Source organism: Quercus suber, unplaced genomic scaffold, assembly GCF_002906115.3.
Source record: "Quercus suber isolate HL8 unplaced genomic scaffold, Cork oak 2.0 scaffold_346, whole genome shotgun sequence".
Taxonomy (NCBI): domain Eukaryota; kingdom Viridiplantae; phylum Streptophyta; class Magnoliopsida; order Fagales; family Fagaceae; genus Quercus; species Quercus suber.
In genome coordinates, this window is record NW_027069798.1 from 337047 (window position 1) to 355920 (window position 18874).

The 18874-nt window shown below is 35.0% G+C and overlaps 3 protein-coding genes across 3 annotated transcripts; 2 read left to right on the forward strand and 1 right to left on the reverse strand.

Moving 5' to 3' along the window:
• The first annotated feature begins 523 nt into the window (after positions 1 to 523).
• LOC111988543 (putative disease resistance protein RGA3) lies at positions 524 to 7861 on the forward strand. The gene is made up of 3 exons (XM_024020342.2): positions 524 to 3686; positions 4363 to 4446; positions 7535 to 7861. Exons 1-2 carry the CDS (start codon positions 792 to 794, stop codon positions 4393 to 4395), a joined length of 2928 nt encoding a protein of 975 aa, XP_023876110.1. The 5' UTR covers positions 524 to 791; the 3' UTR covers positions 4396 to 4446; positions 7535 to 7861.
• A 309-nt stretch (positions 7862 to 8170) lies between these two features.
• Positions 8171 to 13793, forward strand: LOC111988563 (uncharacterized). The gene is made up of 3 exons (XM_024020360.2): positions 8171 to 9973; positions 10711 to 10900; positions 13355 to 13793. Exons 1-3 carry the CDS (start codon positions 8300 to 8302, stop codon positions 13480 to 13482), a joined length of 1992 nt encoding a protein of 663 aa, XP_023876128.2. The 5' UTR covers positions 8171 to 8299; the 3' UTR covers positions 13483 to 13793.
• A 438-nt stretch (positions 13794 to 14231) lies between these two features.
• Positions 14232 to 17836, reverse strand: LOC111988711 (uncharacterized). The gene is made up of 3 exons (XM_024020507.2): positions 17689 to 17836; positions 16175 to 16382; positions 14232 to 15715 (listed from the first exon to the last, which is right to left on the reverse strand). Exons 2-3 carry the CDS (start codon positions 16372 to 16374, stop codon positions 15244 to 15246), a joined length of 672 nt encoding a protein of 223 aa, XP_023876275.1. The 5' UTR covers positions 16375 to 16382; positions 17689 to 17836; the 3' UTR covers positions 14232 to 15243.
• Positions 17837 to 18874: the final 1038 nt, after the last annotated feature.

Consider the following 18874-nt stretch of genomic DNA (forward strand, 5'->3'; position numbering starts at 1 on the left):
TTTTTATTTCTGGAGTAGAAAAAGGAGAATAGTAGATTCGGACTCTATATTAGGAGTCAATTTCTCAATTACTCTTTACATTTTTCTAGTAAACTTTAAATACAAACAGCCTATTTTGATTTTTTTTTTTCCTGACTTAAATTTAAATGGTAACATGAACAATAAATTTCACCCATTACTCTGGGTTTTTACTCTTTTTTTTTTTTTTTGGGTAGATGTGTTTGCTTTTTCACTCGTTGGTTGGGTGAAGGTGGATGGCTCTAATTATTTTTTGACATCATTGTTTTTATACAAAATAAAAGAGGTTCATGACTATTTAATAAAGTGGGGAATTTTGTTTTTTGTAATAGAGTGGGGAAATTAATTTTTATCATTACTCTACCAAAAAAAAAAAAAATTTATTTTTATCATTGGTAAATTGAAGAGAAGATTCAGTGTGAACTAATCATGTACCGCGTGGACTTCATTGACCAGGTTTGGCCCCGAGTTTTTGAGATAGGATTAGTGGATGCCATGCTTTGCTCATTGAAACACTTGTATGTGGGACATCCCACCAGTCCACAAGTCGTCCCTATATACTTACCCAGTAAGTTACACGGCCAATCAGGAATATGGGTGGGTAATGAGTCCATTGACGATGTGGAAAAGCTCGAATATATAGGAGAACAGAAGAAGAACAAAGCACACCAGCTGCTATTAATTTCAGTTTCTACTTTGTGAACCACCTTTTTTTCCTTTCTCCACCTTCTGTTTCTTGTATTGTGAATCGCAATTTCACTCTCGATCGGGGTATGGCTGAACTTGTTGCTGTTCTCTTGGATCAGTTTGCTACAATCACTACCCGAGAGGCGAAACAAGAGTTAAGGTTGGTTGTTGGCGTTGATGAAGAAGTCCGAAAGCTTGAAGGCAATTTACGAACTGTGTATGCGGTGCTCGATGATGCTGAGAAGAGACAAATGAAGGAGCATGCTGTGAAGCTTTGGTTAGAAAAGCTCAAGGACGTATCCTATGAGATGGACAACGTGCTGGATGAGTGGAACACTGCAATGATCAAATCAGAAATTGAAAAAGAAGAAGAAGAAGAAACTGCTGCTGAAAATGATCCTATTGTGAAGAAAAAGAAGAAGAAGGTATGCCCCTTCATCCCCTCTCCTTCTTGTTGTTATCAAGTTCATAAACTTGTTTTGCGTCACGACATTGCTCACAAGATAAAAGAACTGAATAGAAAATTAGATGAGATTGTAAGAGAGAGAGAGATGTATGGGTTTGAGCTGACTAGAGGCCCTACCTTTGAAGTAGTTGAGCATCGAAAAACTACTGCCTTTGTTGATAGATCTGAAATATGTGGCCGTGATGAGGTTAGGGGTGATCTAGTGAGCATTCTATTGGGCAAGGGTAATGAAGAAGAAAGAAGCCCTTATGTAATCTCTTTAGTGGGCATGGGTGGAATTGGAAAAACCACTCTTGCCCAATTAGCCTATAATGATCCTGAGGTGCAAGACCACTTTGAGAAAAACATAATATGGGTTTGTGTTTCTGAACCTTTTGATCAGTGTAAGGTTGCCAAAGCAATCATTGAAACCTTAGGAGGTAGTGACCCAAACATCATTGAATTGCAAAGTTTGCTAAAAAAAATTTGTGAATTAATTATGGGAAAGAAGTTTTTTCTTGTCTTGGATAATGTGTGGACTGAAGACTTTACATTATGGGAGCCATTTAAACTTTCACTCAAATATGGTGCCCATGGAAGTAGAATTCTAGTAACCACACGAAAGAACGTCGTTGCAAAGATGATGGGTAGTGCACGCACATTCAATTTGGAGGTATTGTCTGACGAAGATTGTTGGTTGGTATTTAGTAAAATAGCATTTTCTGATAAGGATTCTAAGGAATGCAAGCAATTAGAAGACCTTGGCATGCAAATATCAAACAAGTGTAAAGGCTTGCCACTCGCTGCAAAAACTCTCGGGAGTCTAATGCGCTTCAAGAGAAGTAGAGAACAATGGGAGATGGTTTTAAACAGTAGTTTGTGGGAATTTGAAAACGTTGAGAGGGGTCTTTTTGCACCATTATTATTGAGTTATTATGATTTGCCTTCTCCATTGAGACGATGTTTGTCATATTGTGCTTTCTTTCCAAAAGATTATTTCTTTTCTAGTGATGAGTTGGTCTTTATGTGGATGGCACAAGGATATATCAATTCAAAAGAAAATATGGAGATGGAAATCAAAGCAGGAGAATACTTCGAATCTTTAGCCATGCTCTCTTTCTTCCAAGATTTTGTGAAAGACTATGGTGGCAAGATAATAAGGTGTAAAATGCATGACATAGTACATGACTTTGCACAATTAATGACAAAAAATGAATGCTTCACAATCAATAGTGACAAAGAGTTGGGATTAGATTGTAGAAATGCTCACCATTTGCGTTTAGAAATTGCAAAAGAGGACCAAAATCTTGTGTCCATTTATAGTGCAAAAAATTTGCGCACCCTCAATTTTGTATATCGAAGTGATTATAACCTATCTAATTTATTCCAACATTTTAGAAGATTACGAATGTTAACTTTGGATTGTCTAGATGGTAAGTCAAAGGAACTTCCAGATACCGTGCAAAATTTCATACATTTAAGGTATCTCAATTTAGTTAATTACAATGGAGACAAATTACCTGAAACCATCTGCAATCTATGCAATTTACAAACATTGAAGGTCAATATTCGGAGTGATGGGTTCAAGAAAATGCCGCAGGGGATGAGTAAACTAATTAACTTAAGACATCTTATTTTGGGTGTATCTTCTTTAAATAGAAAATTAGAGTTTCCAAGAGGAATTGGAAGATTGATTTCTCTTAGAACATTAAGATATTTCTTTGTAAGTGGTAAGGATGACAACAAAGGATGTAAACTTGAAGAATTAAAAAATTTGAACTACCTTCAAGGAACTCTTGAAATAAGAGGGTTGGGGAATGTTGCAAATGTAACTGAGGCCGAGAATGCACAACTTAAGAAGAAGAAACACCTTCGTGATTTGAATCTATATTTTGGCGGAGAGAATGATGCATTGGTTCTAAATGCCTTAGAGCCACCTCGAGACTTGGTAAATTTATCCATTAATGATTATCAAGGCACCAGGATGTCTCCCAATTGGATGATGCCCCTGATCAATTTGAAAAGGCTTACTCTCACATGCTTCGCACAGTTAGATTGTTTGCCTCCTTTGGGGAAGCTTCCGTCTCTCAAATCATTAAAAATAACTTTCTTTATGAGCTTGAAAAAGGTGGGTATTGAATTTTTGGGAATAGAAAACGAAATCAAGAAATGTGATAAAATAAAAATATTCCCAAATTTGAAAACTCTCTCGTTTCATTATTTGAACGAGTGGGAAGATTGGATTGGGATTGGAGAAATGAGAGGAAGTGGAGGAGAAGAGGAGGAACGTTGCATTACTATAATGCCACACCTTAAACAGTTGACAATTCTCTGTAGCCCAAAGTTAAAGTCGCTGCCAGACTTCCTTCGAACAGCTCCACTACAGATGCTGGAGGTCCGTCACAGTTCAATTTTGAGTGAACGTTGCCAAAAAGGATCAGGAGAAGATTGGGCCAAGATTTCCCACATTCCCAACATCCAGATTGATGGGAAGTATGTGCAAAAAGATGGTCGAGAAGTTAACTCAGAGTCAGAGGTAACTTGTTCTTCTTATCCTTGGGATTTTTCTGCTGTTTTCCAAAGTTAGGAATAAGTTTTGGTTGGAAAATTTTTAAATTTCCGAATAATTTGGATAACTAGCATAGCATGCTGTTGCTTAGATTCGGTTATGTTGTCAATTGTCATGTATCCATTGCTGATGGGTTCAATTTCATTTAATGTACTTAACAAATAATTAGAAATGGTTGAAAATTTAGTTAGACCGATGAAATGAACATATCATCAAATTTCACTCATTAATTTGCATACAAAGATAACATTTACATCTTAGTTTCTCAAATTTTTTGAGTGACTCTGTAAATTGATTGAAGTGCTGTCTGTCTAGTGTCTACAATGATTCCGACTTCAATAAAGATAAACCTGTTGGTTTCGAAGCAGATATATATACTTCTGTAATTGCTAATTCTCAACCATGTAAACTTTGAAGCACTATACTGTCTTGTGGCCCAGTTAATGCCAACTTATGTTTTCCACTAAACTTGAATTTGAATCGAGACAAGTTCAAAAAATTCCAACTTGATAATCATGAGTATGTCTGATCGTTTTGATGATGATTTAGTTTCTTCTACTGGTGAAATTAATGCTCTTTTGGAAGCTTCTGATTTGCTTAACGTTATTTTTCTGATCCCGTGCAATGTATATTCATGTTGCAGTCTTCTAGTTCCACAATGAATTTACCTGGTTGAAACGTATTGGTCTCTTCTCTTCACATTCGTGGTTGGTGTCAGTTTGTTCAAGTAAGTCATCAATTTTGAGAAAAATATTATTACATTGCTTTTTTTTTTTTTGGATACATTTGTGTGGCCGTTCTTGTGGAAATTAGGCTTTTCAATGTTCATTACTATTAGTGGCTAATCTGCACAACTTGTTGGTAATAGTATATAATATGGTATGCGTTTTTTTATAATTCTTATTTTCTAATATGTATTGGTTGCATTTTACCATCTTGGTGTGTGCATTTCATGTTAGCTATATTGACTTAGGTTTGTTACTTTTAGATGCCACATGGCAGAGGATCAAGCTTCTTAGTTTCAAGAGAGCGTAATACGTGTCACCCCACATCATAAATTTTTTTAAAAAATTTTATTTTATATAAATCACAAACCCGTGCTAATTTGCTACGCACAAAAACTTGCCTGTTTCTGTGGTGGACTCAAATAATTTACTAAAATTTCAAATTGATTATGAAACTATACCATTAGTGAGGTTACCAGAATCATATTGATCCTAATAACCATAAGATCTCTAGGATTTTTCAAACTCACCTTTTGAATTTCCCACTAATTGAGCTCCCTATAAGCATCTACAAAGAAATAGTCAAAGATAAAATGGATCAAATCAATATGCAAGCAATATAAAGTAGATTTCTAAAACAACTATGATAATTGAATTATATTGTGTGTACTTGAAATAAGACTCCAAATGTTATGTCAAAGTTGTTTACTTTCTCTCTCAAGCTCTCTTACATCTAGCCTTAGCGATAGAAATTTCACAATATGTTGATAGATCTTATGTGTTACTGGGTCTAAACTCTAAACAATGAACAAAATAAATCATAAACAAAACAATTGAAGTAATGATTGTAAGTAATGAAAATAATAAAATGCTGAAAGAAAGCCAAGAGTAAAGAATTCCCAAAGAAAAGCCGAGAACCTTTCTTAATCCTTACAATATATAAAAACTACATGGGAGTACTTGCATGATCTTCACATATTGAGTCTCCAAAGGCCTGGGCAAGAGGTGAAAGATAAAGAAATAAACAATAACAATAACAAAAACACAGCTCAACGAATAACTAAAAGGGCATGAAGCCATTTATCTCCTCATCCTTGTATCAAGCAAAGGTGCAAATTTAGGAATGCTCAACGATAACTAAAAGGGCATGAAAAAATATATGCAAAAGTTATAGGTATAAAACATAGCTCTCTACGAACTAAAAACCTAGATGAAGAAAAAAAGTATGTACCAAGATTTAGAGGCGAGAGTTGTGTAGCATGAAAGAGGTGCAAACGTAGAGAGAGAAAGAGAGATTTGTGTCTTAGGAATTGTGTCTTAGGAAGGTAATAAGAGGTGCAGGTTCTAGGGTTTTTGTGTAGCGGCACTTTTTGGTGCTATCCCCGGTTTTTTGTAGTGCGTGTTCTTTTTTTTTCTCCAATGGCGTGTTATAATTTGTTCGGAAGGGAGAAAGAGAGTCAATCTGTTTTATTTTATTTTTTTATTAAAAATAGTGCTGATGTTTATCAGGTTTTGTTTTGGGGAGAAAGAGAGTATTTTTAATTAATTTTTAAAAAAATTGTTGATGTGGAAAATTATGAGAGCTTTAAATCCTATGTGGCAAGCTCTTAGGAAGTAAAATTAAAAAATTACTAACGTGGAAAATTGTAAGAGCTTCAAATCTTATATGGTAAGTTAAAAAAAAAAAAAAAAAAGAGTCAAATAAAAGTTAGAAGTTTTGGTTTTATAGTATACTAGCATTATGTTTGTACAATGCACGGCTTAATCAAGAACTCTGTATAAACTAAAGAAAATATTTTATTAATTTAATTAAAAGTAAATAACAAAATAGATAATAAAAATAAAGTAAAGTTTTTCTATTAAAAAAAATCATATATAAGTCCAAAATTAATTTAATGGAAGATGGTAGATAATTATGTAACTAATATAAAAGGAGATCTCTAATTGAAAATAACTTCATTAACATTTGATATGATGAAAATTAAGAAGTAATAACTTTTGGCAAGGTCCTGCATGCCCAAATCTCTCTCTCTCTAGAAGTGTAGAACATATAATTTTTAATTAAAGTTGAGATGTATGGATATATTAGCAATAAATATATAAACTGTGAAGAATTTAATCTAAATAATTCTTTAATTCATGTGAGGTCGACAACAACAATCATTTAACCAAGTATCAAAATAACCATGTAATGTTGCAACAATCATTTAACAAAGTAATTAGGAATAATCAAGAAATTCATTGTTAGGAATTATCTAATAAATTAATCTATTTCTGTTGATAAGACATACTTGTAGCATTAAAGGTATAGACAATGGTTTATCCAACCTGCAACTGCATATTTAGAACTTCAATTAACTATGTTTTCAAACGGTTTGAATTTTGTTTCTCAAAAAAAAAAAAAAAAAAAAAATGGTTTGAATTTTATAATTAAAAACCGCAAGAAGATTGACAACCAGAAGAAAATAAGTAAAACCCCTAAAAAGAGTTTATCTATATAAGAAAAAGAGAAATACATACCGGCTATGTCTTGGGGATTTATATATTGGCGTGAGTTTCTCATCTCCAAAAAATAGATGATATATCAACTTGAAAGAGGATTAACTAATGTAGAATTTTGAATTAAAGATTAAGATTTTTAATTAATTTAAAAATAATAAAATAAAGAATTTGGAAGTCAAGAGAAACCTACGGCTAGTAAAATACTAATAGTGTAAAAACTTTTTTACGTAGTTAATTATATTAATAATAAAAGGATTAGATGAAGAATTTGAATTGTAATCAAATTAAGATTTTTATCAACTTAAAGATTATAGGAGAAAAAGATAAGAAAAAAAAAAATATATATATATATATATATATATATCTATTTTTTTTAAATCAACAAAAGTTTCTGCATTTTGGTAAAGTCACTTGGCATAACCACAATATCTAACCCCAATTTTTATTATATAGTATATGATATGATATAGATAACGGTGGTTGTTATAGTTTTTTAAGTAGGTACAAAAAGCCCAAAAGTGGTGATGGATGGTTGGCTTGCAATTTGTGCAGTAACAATGCTCACTACTCTCTTATTTGGGACTGCAGGCAACTCATGGGGAAGATACCAAAGTGAAGATTAGGCACTGCTTCCGTGAGGCGAACCAGTGCGCAGACAAACTAGCAAAAAAGGGAGCTTTCCAAAGTCAGGATTTTGTGATTTATGTGGATCCACCTTCAGACATTTATATGCTTATGTATTTTGATTCGATAGGGTTGTACTATGAGAGGCTATGCCTTAAACTGGTAGCTTTCCAAAGTCAGGATTTTGTGATTTATGTAGATTCACCTTCAGACATTAATATGCTTATGTATTATGATTCGATAGGGTTGTAATATGAGAGGCTATGCCTTAACCCTGCCAGTTTAAGTTAATGCAATGCAGTCCTTTTCTACCAAAAAAAAAAAGAAAGCCCAACACGTCTCAAATTGTGGTTTACCAATAGGCCTCTCCTCTCATCTATAGTAGCCCACTTTATGAGACCTCCCTTACTCTTTCTGTCACTCACTACTTGGCCCAATCCTTTCCTCCTTATTGCTAGTGTGACATGACTGATAATCCAGAAACAAATGAAGTCATACATTTCTCTCTTTTGTAATATGAAAGCCCAAAAACAACAAAAGTACAGTCCTCCGAGGTTGTTGGAAATTTGTAAGTCCCCTTTTGCCTAAAAACATAAGAATCCACAAAAAAGCACAAAACTTGGGGTCCATTTCTAGACTCTAGAACAAGATTCTAGAAATCTTGGCTTTAAACCCCACAACACGAAGAGTAAAAGAAGAAAAAGTTTAAAACTCATAGATGCCATTGCAATGCAACCGCTTCTTTCTAGTCCCAGATTCTCTCTCTCTCTAACCTCACAGAACTCTCACTTCTGCCATTTCTTTCCCTCAACAACCTCCACACTCAAATTCCTCACTGCCAAAACCAAAACTTTAATCCCCACCTCCATTATTACCATGTCAATTTCCACCCCTTCTTCTTCTTCTTCTTCTTCATCACAACCCAAAGAAGACTTACACAACGAAAACCTTATACAAGTCCTCAAATACCACAACCAAACCAAGCACAACTTCGACAAGTACGCACGAGGACCACACGGCCTCGACTGGGCTAACCAGCCCAACCCTTTTCGCCGTTACCTCTCTGCTCCTCTCCTTCCTCTCCTTCACTTCCCAACTCAAACCGAACCCCAAAAAAACCAAACTTTACAGCAAAACCCCGATGATGCATATGCTCCTCTATATTCCTCTCTCTTCCTTTCTCTCCCTCCTCCAAAACCCATTTCCCATTCCACCATTTCTCAATTCTTCTATGACTCTCTCGCTCTCTCGGCTTGGAAATCCACTGGATACTCCACCTGGTCTCTCAGGGTTAATCCCAGTAGTGGTAACTTGCACCCCACGGAAGCCTATATTATTGCTCCACCAATTGAGTCCTTGTCTAATTCACCTTTTGTTGCGCATTACGCTCCAAAAGAGCATTCTTTGGAGCTTAGAGCCGAAATCCCATCTGGGTTCTTCCCCAATTTCTTTCCTGAGAACTCTTTTCTCGTGGGGCTCTCCTCCATTTTCTGGAGAGAGGCTTGGAAGTACGGCGAGCGCGCCTTTCGGTACTGCAATCATGATGTTGGCCATGCTATTGCCGCGGTGACAATGGCTGCGGCGGGCCTTGGTTGGGATGTGAAGCTTTTGGATGGTCTGGGATATGTGGAATTGAAGAAGCTTTTCGGGCTTGAAGTTTTCCCGGAATTCAAATTCCCCTCTAGGCCTGTTAAGGGTAAGTTTCCGGAGATTGAATTTGAACACCCTGATTGCTTGCTATTAGTTTTTCCTAATGGAGTTGGTAAACAATTTGATGTGAATTATAAAGAATTGAGTTCTGCAATTTCGGAGTTTTCTAAATTGGAGTGGAAGGGGAAGCCTAATTTGCTTAGTAAACAGCATGTTTGTTGGGATATAATTTATCGAACTGCTGAGGCGGTGAAAAAGCCGTTAGTGATAGGAGATAGGCTTGAAATTGATCCATTTAAGAGTAGTGGTGTTCGCAATGAAGGTTCTTATAAAGGTTTTACGGTTAGGGAAGTTGTTAGGAAGCGCAGAAGTGCGGTGGATATGGACGGAGTTACTGCAATTCACCGAGATACTTTTTATCAGATACTGTTACATTGCCTTCCTTCGGGTTGTGGAAGTGGAGGGAAGCAAAGAAGACAGCTGGCATTGCCGTTCCGGGCGCTTCCTTGGGATGCTGAGGTGCATGCTGTTTTGTTTGTTCATAGGGTGACAGGGTTGCCGGCAGGGCTGTATTTCCTGGTGAGGAATGAGGACCACTTTCATGAGCTTAAGAACTCTATGAGTTCTAATTTTGCGTGGGCAAAACCAGATGGGTGCCCTGATGATCTCCCTCTGTATGGACTTGATACATCTTCAGGATCTCTGAAGGATTCTTTGTATTACAGGCTCTCTGAAAAATTATCGTGCCATCAGGTGTGTCACATTTTAATGGTTTTTATCATTTTGAATGTTTCATTTATCATTAGAGTTGTTCAGAGACTGGAATATAAACATGTGTAAAAGGGGTATAGATGTTCAATACTTTATCTATGTCATGAATATGAAGTTGAAAGAGCTACTACTAAAGTATGAATCCTAGAAATGAAAATGATATGGACTTTCATATACTCTTTATTTTCCTTTTAGTGAATAAAAAAGGTATTTGCTTTTGGATTTTGTATTTTGAAGCACCATGCAAAATGACCAAAGCTCTTTACAAGACACTAAGCAACATGAATCTTTTTCCCCATAACTAATTTGCCAATATTTTCTCCTGGCAAAAAGGAAAAAAAAATCCGTGAATAATTTGAAAACAACTAGAAAACTTTCTTATGGATTATAAGATGAGCTGCACCCTTTGAGCAGAAACATTATTTTTTGAGTATTTGTCTTGAAATTTTTGACTGATTGTTTTTGAATGATATTTTGGGAGTAAGGTTTGGTGGTTGTTGTTCTTGAATGATATCATGAAAAACTGTTTAAAATTTATCTGAATTCAATGGACCAGAGAGTAATTTGAATTCTTATTTGTTCCTTTACCTATCAGTTATTCAATTCTCCCATTTATGTGCAGAAGAATAACCTCATTTCTTAATGGAAGTAGAATTGACAATGAGATTTGCCTTTTTGCATGTTTGCCAATAGCTAAAAAATAATGCACCTATATGCAGGAAATTGCTAGTCATGGCTGCTTTAGTCTTGGTATGGTGGCTCGTTTTGAGAGTACATTGCGTGAGAAGAATACATGGATGTATCCTCGATTATTTTGGGAGACTGGAGTTCTTGGACAGGTGTTGTACCTTGAAGCTCATGCTGTCGGCATATCTGCAACTGGAATTGGCTGTTACTTTGATGATCCTGGTAAGCTTCTTTTCCTCACTGTTATTTTGGCAGAGGGTTCTCAATTTAGTTGCAATTGTTCATAGTAATCGAGAATTCACGCAAATTTTTTTGCAGAAAACAGATAAATGTTACGCATTTAGACTGATTATGCCAAAATCTAAGTTCTAGTGGGAATTAAGGCAAATGCTTTTCCACATTGACTGAGAAGATGTTGAAAAACAAATCAGGCATGTTCAATTTAACATGGAAAAAAATATCAAGTAATGCCTAGATTCTTTTGATGAATAAAAATAATTCATTAAAAAAGAACTAGCCGATTCCATTGGTTGTGTACCAACTAGTCCTAACCAATTACAATCTAAAATTCTAGGAATATAGAAAATCAAAGAATGCTACAATAAGGATGCTGCCTAAGGCATTTATCCAATCGTACAAAGACTGTAATAAGGACAGTAATCACGTGAATAGGACGTTCAACACTATCAAAGTTCTTGCTATTCCTTTCTTGCCATATAGTCCACAAAATACATAAAGAAGCAGCTCCCCAAACTCAACTCTTACACCCCTTTGATTATGGAACCTTCCTTGCCAAAAAGGTAGTATTTGAACTGTCGCCTTTGGTATAATCCAAGATACTCCAAATAGACCAAACACAAGAGATGCTCCACAGTCTCTCCACTATTGTCACACATGCAACACCAATCCACAATCAGTATTGAGATCTTACCCAGTGTTGATGTTCATGTGAAAAAGCAACCTTATGAGGCACCATAGGTCCCCAAATGCTTCCCCAGGTAAAAGAAACACCCCCTTGAATCCCTCAGGACTTCATAATACAAAAATCAAGTCAGAAAACCAAGAATTTGGTTCACGTGGTGAGGACTAATAAAAGAAATGGTTGAAAAATTAGCACAATGAAAGACTGCACCAGAAAAAGATGAAATTTTTGGTTCACCATAGGTGATGTGTTGTAATTTCATATGACTGGTGTAAAGACAACTAAAATCCTGACTCAAAGTAGTTGAACCTGGAAGCATTCTTTGGAATATGGACTTTGTGAATTAGCAATTTCAGGTCCCAGAGCAATCTACCTTCCATGTATTTTTCTTCCAAGTTCTAAACAGTCTTTCTCTCATATGAGTTATTCCGAAGTGTGCAAGAGATGGCTTTCACAACGCCATGCTGAAAAATGACTCCCAACTGTTTGTTGCTTACTTCAACCAGAGTCTTAAATTTTAAAAGCCGGAGGCCATGCCTGTATAAGAGTAACTGTTATTGTCTACGTAAGAGTCATGATAATCTCAAAATCTACATTTCCTAATGATTACTATGAATCTATTCTAGGTATTATGTGATATTGCATTTATAAAGATGAACATACAGGTGGCCAGTTATCCAGTCACATATCAACCAAATGGCTGTCATTCTTTTCTTTGAAATAATTTTTTTTTACTTACCAACAACAGAAACGACAGCAAACAACAGCAACAAAAAATGACCTAAAACTAAGTTGGCTTCATATTATACAGAGAGATTGGTTTTACACAAAAGTCTTTCAAGACATTTATAGTTATCATGTTTATGCATGTACATCTATTGAGCCAACGAACTCTATCTCAAATGGCACTTTTTTCCTTTTAAGAGTAAGATGGAAGGTGAGGTTGTGGGGTTAAGAAAAGTTGCATGTTCCTTTAGAGACACCAACACCACATGATAACCCTACGGAATTCCAAATGGGAACTAGAGACAATTTTCATAGACGAGCAGGTGGCACAGGATTATAAACCTTGAAGAACTGTAGAAGTAAAAGGCTTTGATGAAATTATAACTAAGAAATGAAAATGATGTTCAAGGAATATGGAAAATGATGAAATAATTATCAAAGTTGGTGAGAATTTTGAGAGAGAATGGCAGCACGAGAAAAACCTCCAAAAGAAAGTCAGAATCTGAACTAAGTAGAACCATTTTTGGATTGCCATTGCAATAATTATATACTTCCTGGTGTAATTTCTTTCAATTTGAATGTTAAAAACCAATATTACACATAAATTTATTTAAAATTTTAGAAGATCTGAAAAATGTTCTTAACTCCATAACTGTCGTGCTAGTCTAGAAAAATTATGTTTTAAACATGAGGTTCAAGTGATAGCCCAGTCGGTATCTTTTGTGGTGTTGTGGTTCGAACCCCACGTCTCCCCTCCCCACTATCTACTTATAAAAAAAAATTGTTTTAAACCAAAGTAGGAGAACTGGACCTGTTGGGATGCAGGCATATGTCAAACACTTGTTACATGTCCACGTCTCAACGAATCCAGTGTACAAGAGCATTGGACCCAATTCTTGCTTATGTACAGTTAAAAAAGTTCCACTTGTTATTGTATGTCACAGGACTCTCATTGTATGATCTCTTGTATATTACAGGTCCTAGAATTGTAATAATAAAAACTTTTTTTTGTTTGGTTTATTTTGCAGTGCATGAGATCCTCAAGTTGAAAGGATCAGACTATCAGAGTCTGTATCATTTCACTGTTGGAGCTCCTGTCCTGGACAAGCGGATTATGAGCCTACCAGCATATCCAGGCCCTAGTATTGATACATGATCGCAGGCTTTCCTTTATGCTTGGATCACAATCAAGACTTTTTAACACTTGCACGTTCCTTATAATTGATATAAATTAAAAATTGCCTGCCAAATAGGTTTTACTTTGATAGAGAACTTCACATTTGTCTAAGGTTTTTGTACGAGACCATGCCTGTAAATTGTTTGAGTCTTTCAATGGCTTTTGCTGCATGGTATTTGATGTAAAGTTGAATCAGCTCTATCCTCCCTGTTCTTATTTAGGTTAAACTTGAAAATAATATTGATAATGTAATTATGTTGCTAATGTCATTTCACTTTTTCGTTTGATGACATTTGGAAACAAAACTCTAGCTATTTGTTGATTCAGATATGGAATTTGTAGATGGCATACAGAATGCAACTTGGGTTTGAGTTTAAACATGAGAGGAATGTGATACGAGAACACTAGGTTAAAACCAACACTGTGCCCACTTACTATCATTTGCTCCATTGACTATGCTCACTGATAGGCACCTGAAAATTCATGCATTACTTACAAACTGACATGTTTCTTCTTCTTCTTCTTCTTCTTTTTAAATAAAAAAGAACACTGATATGAGCCCACGATACAAAGGAAATCTCAGCTCTAGATGATGGACAAAGGTATTGGATTCCACTTATTATTTGATTCAAGGTTTAAATGGTTCTGTTGGGGGGTGCCTAAGTTTAAATACTAGGTGCTGCACAGGAAATGTGCACACATACATGAGAGAGAGAGAGAGAGTACAATGTTAGGAAAAAAATATTCAGGTTAAAATAAACAGTAATCCTCATCATCATCAAATCTGTCATCAAACCAAGATTCAATACAGCTCAAGCATAAGACTAAACCAAAAACAACCTTGTCACAAATCTGTTTGTCCAAGGACAAAATGGAGTTAAGCGGAAAACAACCAGATATTCTACATTCTTGACTTCAAGTCTAAAATTTCTGGGAGGCAGCCTCGATTCTTGACTTCAGATATTCTAGATGCACCCATGCTAAGATAAAAGGCCTCGATCTCAACTGGGTCCACCTCGGCAAACATCTTGTGGTATACACTATTGTAGGCCTGTGACATCTGTTCTTCTTTTGAAAGTTAAACTGAGCAAATATGCCTTTCTAACTAATGACTCTTGTAAGTTGTCAGTGTGTGTAATGTAGCAACTAAAGGCCAGTGCCCTAAAAAACAAAACCAGGACAAACAAATACACCGCCTTATCTAAGGTTCTTCCGGATCACATCATGGGTATTGTCAATCATGAGATTTAACATCATGAGCTGGGCGGACATATAGCTTGATCAATTTTAGAAACTTGCCATTTCTGCAGAGCCCAACCAAATGTTTGTGTGAAAGATGTTACATGCCAAGCAAAGCAACATGATAATCAATGCTGCAGCAGAATGGATACATATAGCTGTAGAATTCCACCGACGCCAAGCAATGTTTGTACTCCCAGAAAAAATGCAACAGAAATGAACATGAAGGCCAGCAAAAGGGAGCAGACTCCTAAGCACATGCTCAACTTAGTTTAGTTCCCTCTTCATAGATTAGTTGCAAGATCTCCATATTGTATGCCACATTTAATTCAATGTCATCAGGCATATCCTTACTGCCTCGACTCATGAGCAATATGTATGTGTATGACCCTCATTTTCTTTCCATGGCTTTCAGTTTGCAATATTACTCAGGTCCTGACTCATGCTTTCCAATCATTTCACTATGCTTAGCAAGAAAATACGTATTTGAAGAGCCAAGTGTTACAAGATTATGTGGAACAAATCTATTTCAAAATTAAAGGGGTTAACTGACCCAAAAAAGTCATCCATTCCATATTTAAATGAATCCAAGAAGAGACCTAAGGAAAGCCCAGTCTTCCAATAGTTAAACATGGTAATCAGGCTTTTCATCTTGTTCACTAAAGGAAGAGAAGCCCTGTACATGAGGGCTCCAATGCCCTCAACAACAGCCACCGCTAAGGCAGCAGATAGAATGTCCCAATCACCTGTTTGCCCAATAACAGTAGCAAAGGCAGTTGCACAGTAAAACCCCACCAAGAAAAAGAGTAATTTCATTGGAAGATCTTTCCGTATCTCCTGAATTTGTGCACTTACCTTGGTGCGAATAGCTTGAAATGCCCTTATTAAACGTGTTCTTCCATTGGGGTTATTTGTGGGAGAAGGATCAAATCCGCTGCTATCCACATTGCTCCTAATGGACCAAGTCATCCTTCTGAACAGTTCAAACAGAAGGCTAAAGTTATGCACAGAGACATTTTAATTGATTTGCAATATCTGTCATGTAGTGAAAAAGATCTTCTCCCTTGCAGAATCATGACCATGCTATAAATTTTTAAAACAAACAGGACCCGAGTGAGAAAGAATAAGTTGAAAAAAATAGTCTTTACTGAACTAAGAATTTTTGACATGGAAATATGGATTTGATATAGCAGTCAGTTGAGAAAAGCAAATCAACAAGTATATGAGAAATAACTAGATTCTGAAGCAAACAAAGCAATTGCCTAGTATACAACACTCCACCAATTTTGAAGTATAATAGCATTATGCTACACTATCTTTCAATGAGCATATTAAGTGATATATAAGTACTCCATGAAATATCCCACCAAATCCTAGCAGCACAAAATACTAAATGCATTAAATTTGAGCATCAATTGCCATAGAGACTTACTTGAAATTGACTAAAGATAGTCGGGCTACAGGAAAGAAACTGCACTCAGAGCAGAGTTTCTGGCTAAATACATTAGTTTGACAAAAACTTGATGCAATGCACACAATGGCAACTCTTGATCTAAAAACTTGTGTTGGAGATAACGGAAGCATAGCATTTCTTTGACAGTAAGGCAATGTGAACGTAATTGCCATTAACATGAAATAACCTGCAAGTAACTGTTTATTAGGTAATAGAGAAGACACTGAGAAAATCAGTAATATAACTGCAGGCACCTAGAAAACATTAGAGAGGTTGAAAACTTGACATCTATATACGGAATAACTATTCTGATTTTATTTCAAATTTTTGTTAATTTTCATTAATGCCATCAAAGTGTTGAGACTCATTGCATATGTGCAAAGGCTAGTCCTCTATTTATGCAAACACCTATAACATAACATGCCAACAATATAATCATAGCAAAGCAAAGAATGGTATTTACAGAAAGAACAAAGTTATGCACCCTGATCAGCAACATTAATATAAAAAGCTTGAGCACTGATGAATAAATGGCTAACACAACCTTCACTGTAACTCTTGGATACCATATTGTCATTGTGTTACCACTTTCAAACTCACAAATTTTATTACAAATACAACTGCCACTCAAAATTCACATTCTTACTTTCAACAAATTATAACCTCCAATGTGCAGTTCATCTATCTTATAATGGGGTAAGTCTGTATTGGATTTCCTTTTTGTCAAAACAGCAACGGTATTGCGTTACCACTTTCAAACTCACAGATTTTAATTATTACAAATACAACTGCAACACAAATTCACATATTTCCTTTCAACAAATTATTACCTCAAACAAAATTTTTTGAAATCTATATTGTTATTTCTTTGCTAAAACTTCCTTCTTTTGTATGTTACAGGAGATTGGTATGCCTTATGCATTCACATATCCCCACCCCACAAAAGAAATTCAAATCACACACACACGAGTACCAATATTAAGGGGTTGGTCTAGTAGTTTCCAAGTCTCATGTTACACACACACACACACACATTATTGATTTGTTGTATTCTTTCCCATTCTTTTTACTCTCAAGTCTCAAAGTCTCATGGTTCTTCCTTTCTTTAAATTCTAACATAAGTAAAGTTGAGCTGCTTTTTTCCCCTAGCTTCACTGATTTTTTTTTTTCTCCCCACTTGTAAATTTCTCAAACGGTTTTGAATTCTGGGACATTTTCACCCCTATTCCTTTCTGGGTTTTGCACACTAAGCTAGAAAAAATTAACACATGATAACCATAAACAAAAAAAATAGAAGAAAAAGTAAATAACCCCGATAAAGAGACTCATTCAACAAAAAAAGCTATTGGGTTTTCTTGAAAATCATTCTGAAAGATGAATTCCACTTAAAGATTGCTAAATGAGGAACTTTCATTGAAAAAACATTGGGTATATTACAGCAAATTCGATTTGCAAAGCCCAGAATGTAAAAGATAAATAAATAAATAACTTACAATAGAAAAAGTCTGCGTATATCGAACTCTGACTCAGATTTTAACAGTGAAGAGCTTCAGCTTTGCGTTTCTTCTTCCTCTCTGTTTTACTTATTTTTTTGGTTGTTTTCCTTTTTCTTATTACTTGGCTTTCAGAAGCGTTTTGGAGTTGTCATGGAGAATAGAAATATTTGTATTATCCGTTTGAACGACATACCGTTTACTTACCTTATACAGTTATACAATATGGGACTTAGGTTTAGGGACAGTACTTGGGTAGGGTTCCTCAAATTTTGTACCTTATCTTATCTAACACTAACTAAAATAATAATTAATTATAGGAAAAAAAAACTAAAATAATAATCAATTACGATAATTTGATTTAAATTTAATTGAGAAGGTTAAGGTACGCTTAAAAATTATACTTAATTTTATTATTGACCTTGAAAGCCTGCTTGGGGTCTTATGGGTCTCTAAAATGGACAAATTTAATTGTAGTTAATGACTACAATTCTCACAAAAAAATTTAACATGATTATATATTTTGAAAGTTTAACTTTTGAATTGAATGTTTATTATGTTCTTAACAAGTATGTCAAATTTTGTGTCAATTGGATGTTATTTACTATTTGATCCATAAACCTATTTTTTATGCATATTTTTATAATAGAATAAATTGAAATTTAAGCATTTAATTGATGATATAGCTATTAATCTTTAATTTTTTGAAAATTTTGCAAGTACAATGAATATAAAGAGAAAATGTAATCCAACGGTAGATTTCTCAAAATTTACATATAATAAAAATATATTAAATGAAATTGTAGTCATTGACTACAATCAAGATTGCAACTAAAGTTTGTCCATTGGAAATTTGGGCTCCTCGTAAACAATTTCAACATTAAGTTTTAAACTTGAACTAATACTTGGTTTGTTTAGCTTAATGATTTGAGTTTGAAGGAGCATCTTAACAAGATGAACTAGCATTATTGGCTAGCAAATGTGCTTTTGTTGATTATGTATTTACTAGAAACATTATTGAAATTGAGGAGAAGTTTTTTATTTTTTAGAATACATAGAAGATAAACTCAAAAAACCTAAGAATAAATGATTTTTTTAAGGCTTACCGAAGGAATCTTTGTAGTTGAATTATTACTTTCAATGTTATCAACAAGGGTGTTTAGGGTATATACGCCTTAGCATCAGT